The sequence below is a fragment of the Musca autumnalis genome, unplaced genomic scaffold (genome assembly GCF_047663935.1).
Source record: "Musca autumnalis isolate F117 unplaced genomic scaffold, ASM4766393v1 scaffold_4, whole genome shotgun sequence".
Lineage (NCBI taxonomy): Eukaryota > Metazoa > Arthropoda > Insecta > Diptera > Muscidae > Musca > Musca autumnalis.
The window spans coordinates 158224123-158246480 of record NW_027411977.1 but is presented as its reverse complement, the minus strand read 5'-3'; the positions used below and the strand labels follow the sequence as shown (position 1 = coordinate 158246480).

Genomic DNA, 22358 nt, shown 5'->3' with positions numbered 1-22358 from the left:
CCCAATTGTTTTTATTTTTCAAGATTCAAGATACATAGCCATCGACTGTAATATGAATGCAACATTGAAAAAAATGATTTCTGGAATAGAAGGGGGACAAATGAGTCGTCTTTGGAAATAAAAAGCTTCAATTTGAACTTCACAAATGCAAAATTGCAATCTTGGATGTATAAATAGGAGCAACAACAACAACAGCTAATATGCCTGATGATGTTAGCCTAACCAGCTAACGAAACGATGGTCGCATAGTGGTTGATGTGTGTGTGTAGGACTTCGCTAGATAGCAATTTTTCAATGTAATCTCCTTAGGTCATAAAAAGCTCAATTAATTAAATTAATTAAAAATATATTTACATTTTTGCTTTTTTTGAAGGATTTTTCTAGGTAAAGTGCGATGTTTTTGCAAGTTAATATCCTTGCGGAGGCCTCTGATGTTCAGAAACCTAAAATTTAGTAAAGTTAAACTGGATTTTTTAAATTGATTTAATTAAAAAATTTGTGTAAATTTTCTACAAAACTAAGCAATATTCTTGTAGAAATGAAATGAATAGTTATAGAAAATTAAAAAATAAGCATCAATGTTTCATCTACATGAAAAAATTGCGATAAAAATATCTTGGATCACAGACAGAGCGAATAAGTTTTGTTTAGATTGCATTTCGACATTTAAATCCAGGATTTGCCAAGTGATTTTCCATAATTGTTGCAGTGATGTGAATTTCGGAGTTCTTCTGAAATATTCAAAACCTATTTAGACTATATAGTAAAGGATACGTGTTCATTTTCAGACATATAATTGAGAAATGTCCTACTATTTTTTTTGTATTTTGTCATAGAACTACTATTTTTAGCAATATCCATCTAAAATTTGCAACTCATTTCTTGAACATTACTGTCTAGTTTTGTAGAAATTGTACTACATTTTTTAATCAATTAAATTTTTAAAAAATTTCCAACGTTAGCTTTGGTAGTAAAATTTAGCCTTGTTCATACTAAGGCTAATTCGCTCTCTATTCGTTGTTCGAACCCATATTACGATATAATTACTTCATTTTCCATACAACATTTTGAGAACGAACAAAATTTTTTGTACATTTTTCAATTTAAATTACTCTCAGAACGACGAACAAATATAAAATTTAAAAATTTATTAAAAATCCAAACATTTTTAGAAAAACTGCAAAACGTGATAGAAAAGTAAACGGTTTAACGACTAGTATACATTCAAATCATAGCTATTTTTGTCTTCTCGTTCATTGCAGTTGCGAACAACGTGATTCAAATGCTGGTATGAACATGGAACTAGTAAAATTCTTAAAAAAAAAAAAAAGCAAAAAATGTAGTGCATTAAGGTGTTTGAATATGAATTTTGCCTCGACTCTGAACGCCATCTACCTTAAATGATAAAACCAGTTAAAATATATTTTTGTTTCATGTAAATTATTCTTAAATATTCTATCCAATAAACGATTTTACTCATTTTTGAAGGGTGTTTGAATATGAGTTTTGCATACTGTATACTAATATTAAAGAAAAAGATCGATAATGGCCTGTTTTTTTGGCAAAATATTTAACAAAAGTTACAAAAACCGAATACTTTTAACGCATAGAAAACAGGTTTAACAAACTTCTCTTTATTTTTCTCGCTTTTAGGGTTGCGATGGATCCATATTATATACATTTTCTAATTGCCACAGGACCAACATTTTTTAAGTATTTGTTTTTTTGGTTATTGGGTATGGCCTTATAAAATACCGAGGTGTTATTATTGGTAAAATCGAAAACCGAATATGTTTGACACTCTCTGTATATGTATATCAAAATCCGACACACAGCAATGAAGTGATAAAGATTTTTCACCGATTGGACCATAATTGTGGAATTTTGAGAATTTTCGTGAAAATGCACCTTTGGTCCCACCCCAACAAATTACTATGGAAACAAAGATCGCTCGGTTGGCACTGGCTAACGTTTTCCGGTCATATATAAGGTTTCTGGATCAAATGGAAAAAAAAAAATTAGTCGGTTTAAGTTTCATAAAAAAAAAGCAATAAAGGCCGCCCTAATGTACATGTGATAACAATCTCAAAAAATACTTGTATAGGTACATATATCACTGTGCAACATTTATAAGGTGATCTTGTGCAAACAATTCGAACTGAGGATTTTTTGAAAGTACAGACCCAAACGACAAGAAACCCTAGTTGGATTTTGTTGTGTCAGCTCCAGCTCGGATTTTATGGCCCCATCTAAACATGGTTAAATATCTCTGAAACCAATGCGAATCTTCTTCTGACCTGTGAAGCAAATTTGTACATAAGGACAAGAATAAAATATTTGGAGAATATTTCAAGATATATGCAAAAATTCAAAAATTTTTATACATTTTGCACTGTATCTCCAATACCGTTAATTTTTTCTGAATATTTTATTTTGAAAAAATATTCCCTAGAATGTAATACACAACTCTTCAGAATATGTAATTGTTGTGAAATGCCTCTATCCCTTTGTTTTCAGTACATTTTTCAACGACGATTTAATAAAAATGTCAATAATGTGGTGAAATCCGAAATGCGAGAATAAACTGTCGGTGTGAACTGTGTTTGAAATACGTGTTGTAAAAGACACGATGCATTTTCGAGTTTCAGAATGTTCTGAAGAATTGATAAGTTCTACTAGTTTAGGGCTACAATATTGCTAAAGACAGCAAGGCCAAATTCCTATTCGTTTCTGAGATAAAGGCCTGATAAATGCAAAAAAGTGTAGATTTAGCCCGGTTAGACGAGACCATAAAATCCGAACTGAATCTGACAGGACAAAACCCTACTAGGGCTTTTGTAGTCTTTAAAAAAATGCATACTAGAAGTTGTTTGCATTTTCAGGATTGCATAGTGTATTTAAACCACTAATGATCTGACTTTCTGAATGGTTTAAACCAGTGTTAATTATCACTGGGCTCGCGAGCCGTGTCTGTGTGAACACACACAATCTAAACTATGGTGGGTTTCAACGTTACTCTCATATGTTTATCTAGAGAGGGAAAGATAATCTCGTATGTGTGCCCAACACAAACGCAGCGGTTGAATTTGTTGTGAACACTGATTTAAACTCAAACCATCAAATCTGCAAGACGAAGTATAATATACAGTCTGTCGCAAAAGTTAGCATTCAACGTTGAAACCAAAATGTATTAGGGATAAAAAAACACTATAACTTGTTGAAAACAACAATTAGTATTTGCATACATAAGAATATGTACGATTCGAATTCCAAAAAAGTATTATTAATTACTTTTAATGGCTGTTATAACAAGAGGTACTTTTTTCAACAGCCTTTTTTTGACACATCACGCGTGAGTCGTGTCACGTGTTCATGTTATTTTTGTTTAGTACTCTTTGACATTTTATCATGGAAAAGCTTACGCCTCTACAACGTTTACAAATCGTTAAACTTTATTACGAAAATTCGCGTTATGTGGGGAGTGTGTTTCGAGCCTAAATTTGTTCAACAATAAGGCACATTTCTGGCTTGTCTGAAATTGAAGCTCGTAATCTCGGCGACATTTGGTTTCAAAAAAAACGGCGCCACTTCCCACACATCGCATAAATCAATGGTTTTATTGAAAGAACGCTTCGGTGAGTCCGTTTTGGACCAGTCGATTGGCCAGCAAGATCGTCTCAAATCACACTGTTAGACTTTTTCCTGTAAGAATATGTAAAGTAAATATTGTATGCGGATAAAGCCGCTTCGATTCCGGTCTAGGGGGAAAACATCAGACGTGCCATTCGCCAGTTACCAGTCGAAAAGCTTGAACGAGTAGCCTCGGACCAGCGTACGTAAAAATACTTTAAATAACATTTCCAATCGTTTCGTTTCGTATTTTCCATAGGAACAATACAAAACGAAACATAACCCTCGCTGGCGGAGTTCGCTGTTTAGTTTCGTTTTGTTTACATTCGCGAGCTCGAACAAAACGATTAGCGAAAAGTACTCAAATCCACAAGAGCAGATAAAAAAGTAAATAGTACTAAACACTTGTGAATAAATCAAAATCTTTTGGTGGTTGATAACATATTCAGCATTGATTGTTAAGCAATCACATGTGTGTGTGTGTGCCTGTGTGTGTCATTGACCATAACGCACGGCAAACGTTTGACAAAAAATCTTTTTGTTTCGGTGGTGAATGAAACAACTCGGCAAAGCATAGCCGAAGTACATTTGAGGAATCGTACGGTTTTCATATTTTTACATTGAAAAGTTTGTGATTTTGTTTTGGTTGTGAGAATGAAACGATTCAGAGAAGCTGAAAAGTTTGTTACGTTGTGTGATTGGTACGGGAATCGTTTTGTTTGTTTACATTCATTGCCTCGGACAGTTTATTTCTTTAAAGAAAGTTGGAACCTCTAAATGTATCACCCTTTAGTACTTATAAGGACAAATCCCCCGTACACTGGATCATGAAACCCAGAATAATTGGTCATCTATAAATACAACTACTGCAGTGTTCACAATGTGTTGCCAATATTCAGACTCATCCATTTTATAAGCGGTGTTCCCAAAGGGCAAAATGCTGTTTTTTTTTCTAATAGATATTAAAAATAATTTTTATTCTTATGCTGTTTGGATTTAATCCCCAATTGTTTTTATTTTTCAAGATTCAAGATACATAGTTGTCGGACTTTGGCTACCCAAAATTTTCAACATTTTTCCAGTGATTTCTTGTAATTTTGGAATGAATTGAAAACGGTTGAATAACATTTTGTTTTTGGGACGAAAATGGAACATTTACATTTTAAGAATAAAATAAATAAATAAAATATTCAAGCAGAGAAATATATATCCAGTAACATAAGTTTTGTAAAAAAACTGTATAGGCGATTATAATTACTACTATTGTATAACGTTTAAAATATTTTCTATTATAAAAGTCATAGCTCAACAAGAAGGTGCTACTCATACTAGCTGTCAAAATGCATTTTTGCCCATGAAATCCCATACAACAAAGAAATGCAAACAAATGTTGATGCTTCGTCTGAATTTGCGTAAATGAAGTAACGCCTTCTTATTGGGCCATGATAAAAGTGAATTGTTAATTACCTTGCGTTCGTTATCCTCCGATAGACCAAGATCACGCCCCTGGGCAATTGCAAGACGGTTTCCTTGAACTAAATTGCCAACCATCACTGATGCTGGACCGACGGAAGTGTCTGTAATACCACATCCAGATGAACTTAGTTTTGCAGTAGATTGCACACCTTTTAGGATGTTAGTATTAGAATGTAAATTTCCGACCAATTAAGCACATAATGTTACAGATTGGGTGTTATAATGGAAGTAGTAGAATATGTATGGAATATGTAAGTGTGAATAAACAATCATTAGGGTGTATTGTGAAATATGTATGCAGATGTAGTAATGTTGATATATGCCTAAGTAAAAATTATGTTTGTATGTGAATGAGTTGATAAATATGTACCAGTGACAACATGTTATTAAGTTCAAAGTTTAAAAGTATGCAAACAAAAATTACATAAGTAATAAAAATATAGGTTTTCGGTCATAGTTTTAAAATACTTGCGTAAATATTATTATTGCTACTACAGTCCGGTCAAAATAGACATTGAAATAGCAAAAATTCCCACAAAGCTGAATTTTGGTGGAGAGCTAGGGTTTGCCATTAGAAGCAACGTCCTAAAAGTCCCCATCGATCCCATGTGTGCAAAAAAAAAATATTCGGGGTCAAAGGTCAAAATTTAAGGGTTTTTAGGTTTTCGGATTTATTTGTTGAAAACGGTTGATCTAATCAAAAAGTGACTAAAGTAAATATTGTAGACAGAAAAAATATCTACAAGTTTGACCCTTACAATTTTTTCTTAGAAGGAACCATTCTTGAGATATAGCTGTTCTAAAAAACACATGATTTTTATGCACTTATAAGGGAAATATGCACATATTCAGACGAACCGGCTAAAATAAGCGAAGTAATCGGGTCTGTCCCCCAAAAATATATATATTTTCTTGAAGAGCGAAATTATAGATATCTTCTAAAAAAATTCCAACAAAATCGGAGTGTGTTTATTAGAGTTATTCAATGTTAGAGTCATTTTATGCAAAAATAGCCCATTTAACCCACATGCATAATCGAAAGCCCAACGGGAACGACCCCAACGAAAACTCTCCGATTTTTTTTCAAGTTTTGTCCGATGGTAGGGTTTGTTGCACTGATTACGGAAATGTATAATTTTCAACGGTTGCGGATCCGGTTCGCCGGTTATTAGACCCGAAAGGCCAAATTTAAAAACCGGTTTGGCCCGGTTCTACTGAACCGATTACTGCAAAGTGGATATCGTTTGAAAGCTTACGGAAGTATCTAGCACATAGTGTCGTTACTTTAACCGATTCGCCTCATAATGTACTTACGCGGCTAATTTTTTATTTGACCTTTAGATCGAGATATCTCGAAAATGGTAAGTCTTTTTTAAGAATCACAAGGAGCAATCTTGTAGACAATTATTGAATCTACAACTTTTACTTTAGCGGGCTTTTGCTAAGTATTACCGTTTTTGAGAAAAATTAAAAAAACTGAATAATGCCTCCAAAAATGACCTTTGACCCCGAATAACTTGTTTTGCACACATGGGATCGATGGGGACTTTTAGGACGTTGCTTCTAATGGCCAACCCTAACTCTCCACCAAAATTCAGCTTTGTTGGAATTTTTGCTATTTCCCCCTAATACGCATGTCTATTTTGACCGGACTACTACGACATTTTGAAAATCGCCACAAGACAATAACAGAAACATTGTTAGAAACCAGGAGCTGATGTTCCAACGGGCCATAATCTTCTGTTAGGGAAATTACAGATAAAGCTAACTACCATCCGAAAGAAAACACCAAAGGGAAGAGTTAACATTCAAAAATTAAACGATCCTTCCACTAAACAATCCATGAAGGATCACCTTAATGCAAAACGACAAAATATTGATGGAGAAGATGTCGAGACTTTATGGAACAATGTAAAAGACTCCATGAATACTATAACAAGCAATATCCTTGGAACCACAATATCTAAAAGAGAGGACACATGGATGACCGACGAAATACGCGTACTTCGCTTAGAAAGGAACAAACACAAAAATCCAAACTATGAAAGATATTGCGAAATTAATCAAGAAATAAAAGTCGCAACTCGGGCCGCAAAAAATGCGCAATTAAACAAACAGTGCCAGGAAATTGAAAGACTCCAAATCTTACATGACGATTTCAATCTCCACAAAAAGTTAAAAGAGGCATCTGGAATATATTCAAAAAGATCATCTACATTTATTTTCGATGAGAATAATACAGCCATATATGAAACTGCAGAAAAAAAAACATTGGGAAAAATATATTAGAAGTCTGTTCACAGAAGCCAATTTTAGGGGAAGACGCATTACAGAAAGCGAATTAGATGTGACCATAAATATAATGAAAAACAACAAAGCTACCGGGCCGGATGAAGTCCCATCTGAATTATTTAAATTACTAGATGGAAGAAATACACAACTATTGTTGAAATTATACAACCAAATTTATGAAACTGGACAATACCTTCAAGATTGGCTGAAATCTACGTTTATTATGATTCCCAAGAAAAATAATGCGAAGACGTGCGGAGATTATAGATTAATAAGCCTCACGAGTCATGCCCTAAAAATATTTTTAAAGATAATACATAGGCGCATATACCCAATATGTGAAACACATATGGGAAAAACGCAATTTGGTTTCAAGGATGGCATGGGAACTCGAGAGGCCTTACTTAGTTTGAATGTACTCATACAAAAAGATGTCTACATATGTTTTGTCGACTACGAAAAGGCATTCGACACGGTCAACCACCACATATTGATGGAAATTTTGATTTTACTTGAGTCAGAGGATAGCGATATAAAATGCAACAGAAACCTATACTGACAACAGACCGCAAGCATTCAATAAGATGGTGAAATTACTGGAAATGTTCCAATTTCAAAAGGTGTAAGGCAGGGGTGCATACTATAGCCTCTTCTGTTTAATCTGTACTCCCAAAAAATATTTGAGGAGTCAATATGTGGGAAAAAATATCGGAATAAGAATGAACAACACAATTATAAACAATATTCGTTATGCAAGCAGCTTCCCATGAATACAAAAACTAATAGATGCTCTTGAACATGCCAGCACGTCATATGCCTTAAAAAATTATATAAAAAAAAGACAAAGTTCATGATTATAAGTAGAAGAGGCGTCGAATCCAACACTCCTTTAAGCATTAATGGTACTCCAATAGAAAGGGTCTCAACATTCAAATATCTCGGAGTTCAAATTAATGAAAACTGGGATCCATCAATGGAAATAAAATGTCGAACTGAAATGGCAAGAAACTCTTTTTTTTAAATATAGAAAATATTAACGAGCCATGACATAACCCTGGAAACAAAAAAATGATTTGTTAAATGCTGCATATGGTCAGTACTTTATACTCGGCAGAAACATGGACACTAAAAGTAGCAGACGAGAGAAGACTGCACTCGTTTGAGATTTGGATATACCGACGGATCTTAAAGACATCCTGGATAGATCACATCTCAAATAATGAAGTACTGATGCGAATGAATACCGAAAGTCAAATGATCAGAATGATAAAAACGAGAAAAACTGCTTATTTGGGACACCTTATGAGAAATAGAAAATATAATCTCCTCCAAGCTATCATAAGATCCAATATAGAAGGACGCCGTCGGAGAGGGAGACGAGAAATAACATGAATAAAAAACATTCAGGAATGGACAGGACACCAAGATGAAATAAGCCTTTTAAGCTCCGCCAGAAACAGAGATCTAGCTATAATTGAATGAAATTCATTTCATTTTTGTTTTCATTTTCCGCGTTGCTGGCCAGATATTGATTTTTAAAGACAACTTTTTAAGGACTTTATGCTTTATAATTCAAACATAGGTATTTTCTACCTAATTTTTTCGGGTCCATTGTCAAACCGATTTATTCATTGAGAATTTTAAATTTATGAACAGATTTTGTGTGTAACCTTTCTTTTCTTTAAAGGACTCTGTCGCTTTTTTTTTGATGTTGTTTAGGATTTATTATTGTCCCTGGCTAATATCTTTGTCCTAACGCGATCTAATTATAAAAATTTGACCGGACTACTACGACATTTTGAAAATCGCCACAAGACAATAACAGAAACATTGTTAGAAACCAGGAGCTGATGTTCCAACGGGCCATAATCTTCTGTTAGGGAAATTACAGATAAAGCTAACTACCATCCGAAAGAAAACACCAAAGGGAAGAGTTAACATTCAAAAATTAAACGATCCTTCCACTAAACAATCCATGAAGGATCACCTTAATGCAAAACTACAAAATATTGATGGAGAAGATGTCGAGACTTTATGGAACAATGTAAAAGACTCCATGAATACTATAACAAGCAATATCCTTGGAACCACAATATCTAAAAGAGAGGACACATGGATGACCGACGAAATACGCGTACTTCGCTTAGAAAGGAACAAACACAAAAATCCAAACTATGAAAGATATTGCGAAATTAATCAAGAAATAAAAGTCGCAACTCGGGCCGCAAAAAATGCGCAATTAAACAAACAGTGCCAGGAAATTGAAAGACTCCAAATCTTACATGACGATTTCAATCTCCACAAAAAGTTAAAAGAGGCATCTGGAATATATTCAAAAAGATCATCTACATTTATTTTCGATGAGAATAATACAGCCATATATGAAACTGCAGAAAAAAAAACATTGGGAAAAATATATTAGAAGTCTGTTCACAGAAGCCAATTTTAGGGGAAGACGCATTACAGAAAGCGAATTAGATGTGACCATAAATATAATGAAAAACAACAAAGCTACCGGGCCGGATGAAGTCCCATCTGAATTATTTAAATTACTAGATGGAAGAAATACACAACTATTGTTGAAATTATACAACCAAATTTATGAAACTGGACAATACCTTCAAGATTGGCTGAAATCTACGTTTATTATGATTCCCAAGAAAAATAATGCGAAGACGTGCGGAGATTATAGATTAATAAGCCTCACGAGTCATGCCCTAAAAATATTTTTAAAGATAATACATAGGCGCATATACCCAATATGTGAAACACATATGGGAAAAACGCAATTTGGTTTCAAGGATGGCATGGGAACTCGAGAGGCCTTACTTAGTTTGAATGTACTCATACAAAAAGATGTCTACATATGTTTTGTCGACTACGAAAAGGCATTCGACACGGTCAACCACCACATATTGATGGAAATTTTGATTTTACTTGAGTCAGAGGATAGCGATATAAAATGCAACAGAAACCTATACTGACAACAGACCGCAAGCATTCAATAAGATGGTGAAATTACTGGAAATGTTCCAATTTCAAAAGGTGTAAGGCAGGGGTGCATACTATAGCCTCTTCTGTTTAATCTGTACTCCCAAAAAATATTTGAGGAGTCAATATGTGGGAAAAAATATCGGAATAAGAATGAACAACACAATTATAAACAATATTCGTTATGCAAGCAGCTTCCCATGAATACAAAAACTAATAGATGCTCTTGAACATGCCAGCACGTCATATGCCTTAAAAAATTATATAAAAAAAGACAAAGTTCATGATTATAAGTAGAAGAGGCGTCGAATCCAACACTCCTTTAAGCATTAATGGTACTCCAATAGAAAGGGTCTCAACATTCAAATATCTCGGAGTTCAAATTAATGAAAACTGGGATCCATCAATGGAAATAAAATGTCGAACTGAAATGGCAAGAAACTCTTTTTTTTAAATATAGAAAATATTAACGAGCCATGACATAACCCTGGAAACAAAAAAATGATTTGTTAAATGCTGCATATGGTCAGTACTTTATACTCGGCAGAAACATGGACACTAAAAGTAGCAGACGAGAGAAGACTGCACTCGTTTGAGATTTGGATATACCGACGGATCTTAAAGACATCCTGGATAGATCACATCTCAAATAATGAAGTACTGATGCGAATGAATACCGAAAGTCAAATGATCAGAATGATAAAAACGAGAAAAACTGCTTATTTGGGACACCTTATGAGAAATAGAAAATATAATCTCCTCCAAGCTATCATAAGATCCAATATAGAAGGACGCCGTCGGAGAGGGAGACGAGAAATAACATGAATAAAAAACATTCAGGAATGGACAGGACACCAAGATGAAATAAGCCTTTTAAGCTCCGCGAGAAACAGAGATCTAGCTATAATTGAATGAAATTCATTTCATTTTTGTTTTCATTTTCCGCGTTGCTGGCCAGATATTGATTTTTAAAGACAACTTTTTAAGGACTTTATGCTTTATAATTCAAACATAGGTATTTTCTACCTAATTTTTTCGGGTCCATTGTCAAACCGATTTATTCATTGAGAATTTTAAATTTATGAACAGATTTTGTGTGTAACCTTTCTTTTCTTTAAAGGACTCTGTCGCTTTTTTTTGATGTTGTTTAGGATTTATTATTGTCCCTGGCTAATATCTTTGTCCTAACGCGATCTAATTATAAAAATAAAAAAATGGTTAAGTCGAATTCTCCCCCCTATTATATGTTTTTAGTTTTTCATGGCTGATAAGCCGTTGAACCACATCATTTATAAAACAAAAGCAAAATAGATTTTGTGTTTGGAAACCCGTCCCTTTTTGTGGATATTAAAGTGAAGTATAAATGAACCACGAGCTGTACCAAGCCGACCGACATCAACATTTTACGATACAAAATTGTTCCTTTATGAAATCGAAAAAAAGTGAAATTTAGTAGATTCTTGCAGTAATGGAACAAACCAATAAAAAAATTATCAAGCTAAAACGATTGCGTTGGCTGGGCCATGTCAACCAGAGACCTGCGCCGATCGGCTCACAGACGTCTAAGCCGAGCAGCCGATAAAATTTTAAAGCCGCTGCCGCCGACAATTTGGTCGACTGAGCCGTTATATACATATTAATAATAAAAATATGAAAATATTAATTTTTTAATGCTTAAGTATTAAAAACTTGCTATTAAAAATTAACTTCGGCTCGGCTTAGCCGGCTGTGAGCCGATCGGCGCAGGTCTCTGATGTCAACAGGATGGATAAAGATGCCCCCTCCAGAAAGGCAATACGAGCCAATTGGCGCCCCAAGGGATGGTCAAAACTCTGAAAAACGTAGTTGAAGATGACATCCAAAATTGGAGAAGCAAACTAGAAGATCGGTGCAAAACAATATAATATGAAAATTAAATAAAAAATAAAGAAAAATAACATCTGATGATAGAAATAAATCATCTATGGATTGTATTTTTATTAGTCCACCAAATTACACAATTGGACTGAAAATTTTATTCCTGATTGGTGAAAATCCGGATCCAAAGCATTGGTGCAAAATGTCATGACAAAGAACTGGTGCAAGATGAGGACTTTTTGCTCGCACTCTTCGAGTACTCCCACTCGCGAGTAAAAACGAGCAAATCGGAGCTCTGAAATAATGTATTAATGTCTCGAAAATTAAGGAGTGGTCGTTGTCATCAGTTCTCGAGTTATAACATATTTAAAAAGTGGAGACATAAAAGATGGCGTGGTCGCGTCTTTAGGCCCCAAAGAAGTACCTAGATTCTAGATTAAATCGTACATTTTCGAAATTCAGGAAAATCGGTTCAGAAGTTTTGTTAGTACAACATATTTAAAAAAGTGGGGGGGGGGGTCAAGTCTTTGGGTCCCTAATAAGCACGTAAGGTCGAAGACAAAACCACCATTGTATCGCAAATTAATTTTCAAACCGATACATTCCATCCCAGCAAAATGTTTGCCTCCAAAGATGCAGTTAAATTATATGTACAAGTAATCTGGAAGTGCATCCAATTATGCATTTTCACTCATGATTTTTACAAGAGCGTGACTACTGAAAGATGCACTCCATAGCACTTCATTTTAACTAACCCTTTGGCACTGCATTTTAACTGCAAATGGATGTGATTCTTTGGATTGCATCCAAAAGCGGTTTAAATGTGAGGAATGGAGTGCCTTTTTCATGACTCCGTTTGAACTGCATCAAAACATGCCGTGATAGAAGTAGTCTACATTGCACTGCTTCCAATTTATTTGCTGGGATATAATTACAAACATAGCGTTTTTTTAAATATGACATATTGGAGGTACCTGCTCCCTTTAAAATTTAACAAAATATGAAGCCTATTATCACCGACGGCTATCCGTGTACACTCCCTGAAAATTTCTGGAAAATACCATAAGGTCGTTCTTAATTGATACAATTACCAACGATTTTTATTTATAAAGATCACCTATCACCTCACTATAGGTTATTTGGCCTGTTTTTGAGGCAAAAAGTAATAGCGATGGACTTATGGGCTTTTTATAAATTTTTAATGCTTTATTGCAAAAGTAAGATAAAACAAAGAACTACACAGTAACATTCGGATATAGCGAACATCGGTTATAAGAAACTACGTTTATAGCGAACAATGTTCTGTTTCCAAAGAATTTTTCTTAATATTCGTACACACATTCAACTTCTTAAGACGTTTATAACGAACGCCGGATACGAGTATATCGAACAAATTTCCTTTTAGGGGTTATTCCCATTTTACCTATTTTATTCGTTCCAACCCAATGAAAGCGGTTAAAACAAAAGAAAAAGGATTAAAATGAACTAAAATACTGATCCGCAAAAATATCGTTTTAAACATTGATATGCTTAAAATATTGATTCGCGAAGAGATCTTTATAAATATTTTTTATTTTAAAGAACCAAATAAATCACGCAATGATGATCCCTAGTTAGAACGTATAGCAATTCTGTACATTTTACTGGACATGGTCAATAATTCTTTAAAGAAAATGTCTTTTTAGTTCAAATCGGATGCTTTTTTGTATTTAATATTTCCTTCACTAAACAAAAAATTAAAAACAAAAATATTTTTTCTGCAAGGACGGCACCATCAAAAGTGATATAACTCGAAAATCGCAAAAAATCGCACCTTGGTAATTATGTAGTTGATTCAGAACCCTTCGCTGAAGATATTCCCGGTGGCAGAATTTCAGACAAAGTTGGACAATTTTGTAAAAGTCTATAATATAAAAATATAATTTTGTAAAAAAAAAACTAAATCTTATGACGATTTTTTCTGTTGTAACAGACATTTCGAAGAAAATATTTCTTAAAACAGAAAGTACACACCGCCACTGAATATCATATCTATGTATTTGATTATTACCGAACTCATACAAATTGCGTTTAAAGTCTGCTCTGATCTTAATCTTTTTTAACATTTTTTATTTTGTCTTCGAAATTTTAATTTTATCTTCGAATTATACCGCCAGTTTTGAATATTTTTGAAAACAAATTGCACATCTATAGAATTTTAGATGTTCTTTCTTCGAATCAAATTAGAAAACTCGCGTTATTAAAAGTGCAAAAATCGACTTTTTGCCTAAAAACCTGTCCAAATTACCTATAGTGTACCTGTTCAGGTTTTATCCTCTTTATTACAATGAAGTGGCTGAAAATTGGTATTAAGTCTTCTTTGTGGCTACAAAACTTTCTGTCAGATTTTTTTTAGTATAGGTCTACGTTTTGATATGGCCCCCATAGAATGGTACCTCCCGATTTTCGGTACTTTCCCGGAGGTGGTTTCACAATATTATTCTACTGAAATTGCTAAAAATTTATATTTAGTATTCGATATGGATTAAAACATGCCTTGATAGAAAAAAGGCTTCAAAAATTCTTCATATCTGCTAATTTGCAATAATGTTCGTAGAATAGAAGTTAGAAAACTCCGCCATTGTCTAGCCTATCACATCTGATATGCTTGATGAGCTGAATAACCACCAGCGAAATGCTGGTAGCATATTGGTTGGATGTGTGGGACTTTGATAGATATCACAAAAGCGAATGTTAATGCGTTAAACGCAAATAGTTCACGCCGACAAAATATCAAACGCAAACGTATCGCAATACCAGCGAAACGATCCTGGCATATTGGTTGGGTGTGTATGACTTCGCTAGATTTCACTTTTTCAATAAATACTCCTTAGGACATGATAGCTCAATTAATTCAAATAATAATAACATAATAATAAGATAATCCTGCGCAAACAATTTGAACTGAGGATTTTTTGAAAGTAGAAGTTGTTTGCATTTTAAGTCTTGCATAGTGTAATTGTTCCACAAACATCCCAGAAGAGACAATTGAGACCTTCTTCTTTCATATCTATGAGTGCACCCGGATTCATATTAGTTCAATGATATGGGACGATCTGTTTATCGCCGAGTCCGAAGGGCGAGGCTTAAAACACCAGTTGTAGGTAAATTATACATACATGACTAAAATACTCAGGAAATGCCGCCAACATTGCAATGAGGGGTATTCTGCCACCGTTCAAGCAGAGAAAAAAAATATGATTGATCCAACAATATTCGAAGAGCAATAATATGTAGTATTGTGACTTCAACTATCGTTTTGTCAATTACAACAATTGTTTTTGTCATATCCAACAATAGTTTTTGTCCACTGGACAATATTATTCTCTTTTCTTCGACAATTTTATTTTCTTCTCTCGGTATTCGATTCCGTGGTGAAAAAAATGGTGAATTTCGTTTATCTTTTTTTTTGTATGTACACCAGCAATGTTTTCTTCTTTTTCTTTCCTCTTTGTGTTTTGATGGCTGAGAAGTTGTTTTTGGGAGAAACCTTGCCTAGTCGTAATTTGTTTTTTTCCTCTTGTATTTGTTGTGGTTTTTTATTCCTTATGTTGGGGTGGGTGGGTATTCGATTCCGTGGTGAAAAAAAATTTTTGGTGAATTTCGGTTATCTTTGTTTTTTTTTTTTGTATGTACACCAGCAATGTTTTCATTTGTTTCTTCTTTTTCTTTCCTCTTTGTGTTTTGATGGCTGAGAAGTTGTTTTTGGGAGAAACCTTGCTTGGTCGTAATTTGTTTTTTTTTTCCTCTTATATTTGTTGTGGTTTTTTATTCCTTATGTTGGGGTGGGTGCTCGGATGAGCGCAAAGGAGTAGTCTATGTTTCTTCATTTAGCTTGTTGTCTTTTTAGTTAAACCTGGCAAAACTATACATGTGTTATGTTTGTCAATTCTCATAATATTATACGTGACATTTATACCAATGTTATGTGGAATTTGTATATGAGAATTATATACAATCTAATCAAAAATTTCAGTAACAGATTTTCTGGGCTGACAATAGTTTTTGTGAATATTCTAGATTATGATAGTTCCTACCACCGCACTGTGGTCCCAGCCCGCGACAAAAATACAAAAATCGATGTCAAATTATGATTGTAACTATTCAAATCTATCGTAGACACATCAAATTTTAGTATTCCGACTTTCTTTTTGCAATTTCTAACGGTACTTACTAAAGCAGAGCTACAGAAGTGAGCATTTCCATTTGAAGATATTGAGACGTTGAAATGTCCATTAACGTAGTCACATGTCACAAGTGATATCACAAAAAAGTAATGTGTAAAATTACTAGGTAGGTATTTTCTACCTAATTTTTTCGGGTCCATTGTCAAACCGATTTATTCATTGAGAATTTTAAATTTATGAACAGATTTTGTGTGTAACCTTTCTTTTCTTTAAAGGACTCTGTCGCTTTTTTTTGATGTTGTTTAGGATTTATTATTGTCCCTGGCTAATATCTTTGTCCTAACGCGATCTAATTATAAAAATTTGACCGGACTACTACGACATTTTGAAAATCGCCACAAGACAATAACAGAAACATTGTTAGAAACCAGGAGCTGATGTTCCAACGGGCCATAATCTTCTGTTAGGGAAATTACAGATAAAGCTAACTACCATCCGAAAGAAAACACCAAAGGGAAGAGTTAACATTCAAAAATTAAACGATCCTTCCACTAAACAATCCATGAAGGATCACCTTAATGCAAAACTACAAAATATTGATGGAGAAGATGTCGAGACTTTATGGAACAATGTAAAAGACTCCATGAATACTATAACAAGCAATATCCTTGGAACCACAATATCTAAAAGAGAGGACACATGGATGACCGACGAAATACGCGTACTTCGCTTAGAAAGGAACAAACACAAAAATCCAAACTATGAAAGATATTGCGAAATTAATCAAGAAATAAAAGTCGCAACTCGGGCCGCAAAAAATGCGCAATTAAACCAACAGTGCCAGGAAATTGAAAGACTCCAAATCTTACATGACGATTTCAATCTCCACAAAAAGTTAAAAGAGGCATCTGGAATATATTCAAAAAGATCATCTACATTTATTTTCGATGAGAATAATACAGCCATATATGAAACTGCAGAAAAAAAAACATTGGGAAAAATATATTAGAAGTCTGTTCACAGAAGCCAATTTTAGGGGAAGACGCATTACAGAAAGCGAATTAGATGTGACCATAAATATAATGAAAAACAACAAAGCTACCGGGCCGGATGAAGTCCCATCTGAATTATTTAAATTACTAGATGGAAGAAATACACAACTATTGTTGAAATTATACAACCAAATTTATGAAACTGGACAATACCTTCAAGATTGGCTGAAATCTACGTTTATTATGATTCCCAAGAAAAATAATGCGAAGACGTGCGGAGATTATAGATTAATAAGCCTCACGAGTCATGCCCTAAAAATATTTTTAAAGATAATACATAGGCGCATATACCCAATATGTGAAACACATATGGGAAAAACGCAATTTGGTTTCAAGGATGGCATGGGAACTCGAGAGGCCTTACTTAGTTTGAATGTACTCATACAAAAAGATGTCTACATATGTTTTGTCGACTACGAAAAGGCATTCGACACGGTCAACCACCACATATTGATGGAAATTTTGATTTTACTTGAGTCAGAGGATAGCGATATAAAATGCAACAGAAACCTATACTGACAACAGACCGCAAGCATTCAATAAGATGGTGAAATTACTGGAAATGTTCCAATTTCAAAAGGTGTAAGGCAGGGGTGCATACTATAGCCTCTTCTGTTTAATCTGTACTCCCAAAAAATATTTGAGGAGTCAATATGTGGGAAAAAATATCGGAATAAGAATGAACAACACAATTATAAACAATATTCGTTATGCAAGCAGCTTCCCATGAATACAAAAACTAATAGATGCTCTTGAACATGCCAGCACGTCATATGCCTTAAAAAATTATATAAAAAAAAGACAAAGTTCATGATTATAAGTAGAAGAGGCGTCGAATCCAACACTCCTTTAAGCATTAATGGTACTCCAATAGAAAGGGTCTCAACATTCAAATATCTCGGAGTTCAAATTAATGAAAACTGGGATCCATCAATGGAAATAAAATGTCGAACTGAAATGGCAAGAAACTCTTTTTTTTAAATATAGAAAATATTAACGAGCCATGACATAACCCTGGAAACAAAAAAATGATTTGTTAAATGCTGCATATGGTCAGTACTTTATACTCGGCAGAAACATGGACACTAAAAGTAGCAGACGAGAGAAGACTGCACTCGTTTGAGATTTGGATATACCGACGGATCTTAAAGACATCCTGGATAGATCACATCTCAAATAATGAAGTACTGATGCGAATGAATACCGAAAGTCAAATGATCAGAATGATAAAAACGAGAAAAACTGCTTATTTGGGACACCTTATGAGAAATAGAAAATATAATCTCCTCCAAGCTATCATAAGATCCAATATAGAAGGACGCCGTCGGAGAGGGAGACGAGAAATAACATGAATAAAAAACATTCAGGAATGGACAGGACACCAAGATGAAATAAGCCTTTTAAGCTCCGCCAGAAACAGAGATCTAGCTATAATTGAATGAAATTCATTTCATTTTTGTTTTCATTTTCCGCGTTGCTGGCCAGATATTGATTTTTAAAGACAACTTTTTAAGGACTTTATGCTTTATAATTCAAACATAGGTATTTTCTACCTAATTTTTTCGGGTCCATTGTCAAACCGATTTATTCATTGAGAATTTTAAATTTATGAACAGATTTTGTGTGTAACCTTTCTTTTCTTTAAAGGACTCTGTCGCTTTTTTTTGATGTTGTTTAGGATTTATTATTGTCCCTGGCTAATATCTTTGTCCTAACGCGATCTAATTATAAAAATAAAAAAATGGTTAAGTCGAATTCTCCCCCCTATTATATGTTTTTAGTTTTTCATGGCTGATAAGCCGTTGAACCACATCATTTATAAAACAAAAGCAAAATAGATTTTGTGTTTGGAAACCCGTCCCTTTTTGTGGATATTAAAGTGAAGTATAAATGAACCACGAGCTGTACCAAGCCGACCGACATCAACATTTTACGATACAAAATTGTTCCTTTATGAAATCGAAAAAAAGTGAAATTTAGTAGATTCTTGCAGTAATGGAACAAACCAATAAAAAAATTATCAAGCTAAAACGATTGCGTTGGCTGGGCCATGTCAACCAGAGACCTGCGCCGATCGGCTCACAGACGTCTAAGCCGAGCAGCCGATAAAATTTTAAAGCCGCTGCCGCCGACAATTTGGTCGACTGAGCCGTTATATACATATTAATAATAAAAATATGAAAATATTAATTTTTTAATGCTTAAGTATTAAAAACTTGCTATTAAAAATTAACTTCGGCTCGGCTTAGCCGGCTGTGAGCCGATCGGCGCAGGTCTCTGATGTCAACAGGATGGATAAAGATGCCCCCTCCAGAAAGGCAATACGAGCCAATTGGCGCCCCAAGGGATGGTCAAAACTCTGAAAAACGTAGTTGAAGATGACATCCAAAATTGGAGAAGCAAACTAGAAGATCGGTGCAAAACAATATAATATGAAAATTAAATAAAAAATAAAGAAAAATAACATCTGATGATAGAAATAAATCATCTATGGATTGTATTTTTATTAGTCCACCAAATTACACAATTGGACTGAAAATTTTATTCCTGATTGGTGAAAATCCGGATCCAAAGCATTGGTGCAAAATGTCATGACAAAGAACTGGTGCAAGATGAGGACTTTTTGCTCGCACTCTTCGAGTACTCCCACTCGCGAGTAAAAACGAGCAAATCGGAGCTCTGAAATAATGTATTAATGTCTCGAAAATTAAGGAGTGGTCGTTGTCATCAGTTCTCGAGTTATAACATATTTAAAAAGTGGAGACATAAAAGATGGCGTGGTCGCGTCTTTAGGCCCCAAAGAAGTACCTAGATTCTAGATTAAATCGTACATTTTCGAAATTCAGGAAAATCGGTTCAGAAGTTTTGTTAGTACAACATATTTAAAAAAGTGGGGGGGGGGGTCAAGTCTTTGGGTCCCTAATAAGCACATAAGGTCGAAGACAAAACCACCATTGTATCGCAAATTAATTTTCAAACCGATACATTCCATCCCAGCAAAATGTTTGCCTCCAAAGATGCAGTTAAATTATATGTACAAGTAATCTGGAAGTGCATCCAATTATGCATTTTCACTCATGATTTTTACAAGAGCGTGACTACTGAAAGATGCACTCCATAGCACTTCATTTTAACTAACCCTTTGGCACTGCATTTTAACTGCAAATGGATGTGATTCTTTGGATTGCATCCAAAAGCGGTTTAAATGTGAGGAATGGAGTGCCTTTTTCATGACTCCGTTTGAACTGCATCAAAACATGCCGTGATAGAAGTAGTCTACATTGCACTGCTTCCAATTTATTTGCTGGGATATAATTACAAACATAGCGTTTTTTTAAATATGACATATTGGAGGTACCTGCTCCCTTTAAAATTTAACAAAATATGAAGCCTATTATCACCGACGGCTATCCGTGTACACTCCCTGAAAATTTCTGGAAAATACCATAAGGTCGTTCTTAATTGATACAATTACCAACGATTTTTATTTATAAAGATCACCTATCACCTCACTATAGGTTATTTGGCCTGTTTTTGAGGCAAAAAGTAATAGCGATGGACTTATGGGCTTTTTATAAATTTTTAATGCTTTATTGCAAAAGTAAGATAAAACAAAGAACTACACAGTAACATTCGGATATAGCGAACATCGGTTATAAGAAACTACGTTTATAGCGAACAATGTTCTGTTTCCAAAGAATTTTTCTTAATATTCGTACACACATTCAACTTCTTAAGACGTTTATAACGAACGCCGGATACGAGTATATCGAACAAATTTCCTTTTAGGGGTTATTCCCATTTTACCTATTTTATTCGTTCCAACCCAATGAAAGCGGTTAAAACAAAAGAAAAAGGATTAAAATGAACTAAAATACTGATCCGCAAAAATATCGTTTTAAACATTGATATGCTTAAAATATTGATTCGCGAAGAGATCTTTATAAATATTTTTTATTTTAAAGAACCAAATAAATCACGCAATGATGATCCCTAGTTAGAACGTATAGCAATTCTGTACATTTTACTGGACATGGTCAATGATTCTTTAAAGAAAATGTCTTTTTAGTTCAAATCGGATGCTTTTTTGTATTTAATATTTCCTTCACTAAACAAAAAATTAAAAACAAAAATATTTTTTCTGCAAGGACGGCACCATCAAAAGTGATATAACTCGAAAATCGCAAAAAATCGCACCTTGGTAATTATGTAGTTGATTCAGAACCCTTCTCTGAAGATATTCCCGGTGGCAGAATTTCAGACAAAGTTGGACAATTTTGTAAAAGTCTATAATATAAAAATATAATTTTGTAAAAAAAAACTAAATCTTATGACGATTTTTTCTGTTGTAACAGACATTTCGAAGAAAATATTTCTTAAAACAGAAAGTACACACCGCCACTGAATATCATATCTATGTATTTGATTATTACCGAACTCATACAAATTGCGTTTAAAGTCTGCTCTGATCTTAATCTTTTTTAACATTTTTTATTTTGTCTTCGAAATTTTAATTTTATCTTCGAATTATACCGCCAGTTTTGAATATTTTTGAAAACAAATTGCACATCTATAGAATTTTAGATGTTCTTTCTTCGAATCAAATTAGAAAACTCGCGTTATTAAAAGTGCAAAAATCGACTTTTTGCCTAAAAACCTGTCCAAATTACCTATAGTGTACCTGTTCAGGTTTTATCCTCTTTATTACAATGAAGTGGCTGAAAATTGGTATTAAGTCTTCTTTGTGGCTACAAAACTTTCTGTCAGATTTTTTTTAGTATAGGTCTACGTTTTGATATGGCCCCCATAGAATGGTACCTCCCGATTTTCGGTACTTTCCCGGAGGTGGTTTCACAATATTATTCTACTGAAATTGCTAAAAATTTATATTTAG

At 34.0% G+C, this 22358-nt stretch overlaps 1 protein-coding gene across 3 annotated transcripts in view; it reads right to left on the bottom strand.

Annotated features, from left to right (window-relative positions):
* Positions 1-22358, bottom strand: part of DIP2 (disco-interacting protein 2) — a 527750-nt gene that overhangs the window by 181596 nt on the left and 323796 nt on the right. For 2 of the 3 annotated variants that reach the window (XM_073984060.1, XM_073984061.1), the window contains one exon: positions 5098-5207. In XM_073984060.1, the coding sequence (XP_073840161.1) occupies positions 5098-5207 (110 nt within the window). Of the gene's footprint in view, positions 1-5097; positions 5256-22358 lie in introns of all 3 variants that reach the window. The other variant, XM_073984059.1, reaches the window with a different exon arrangement.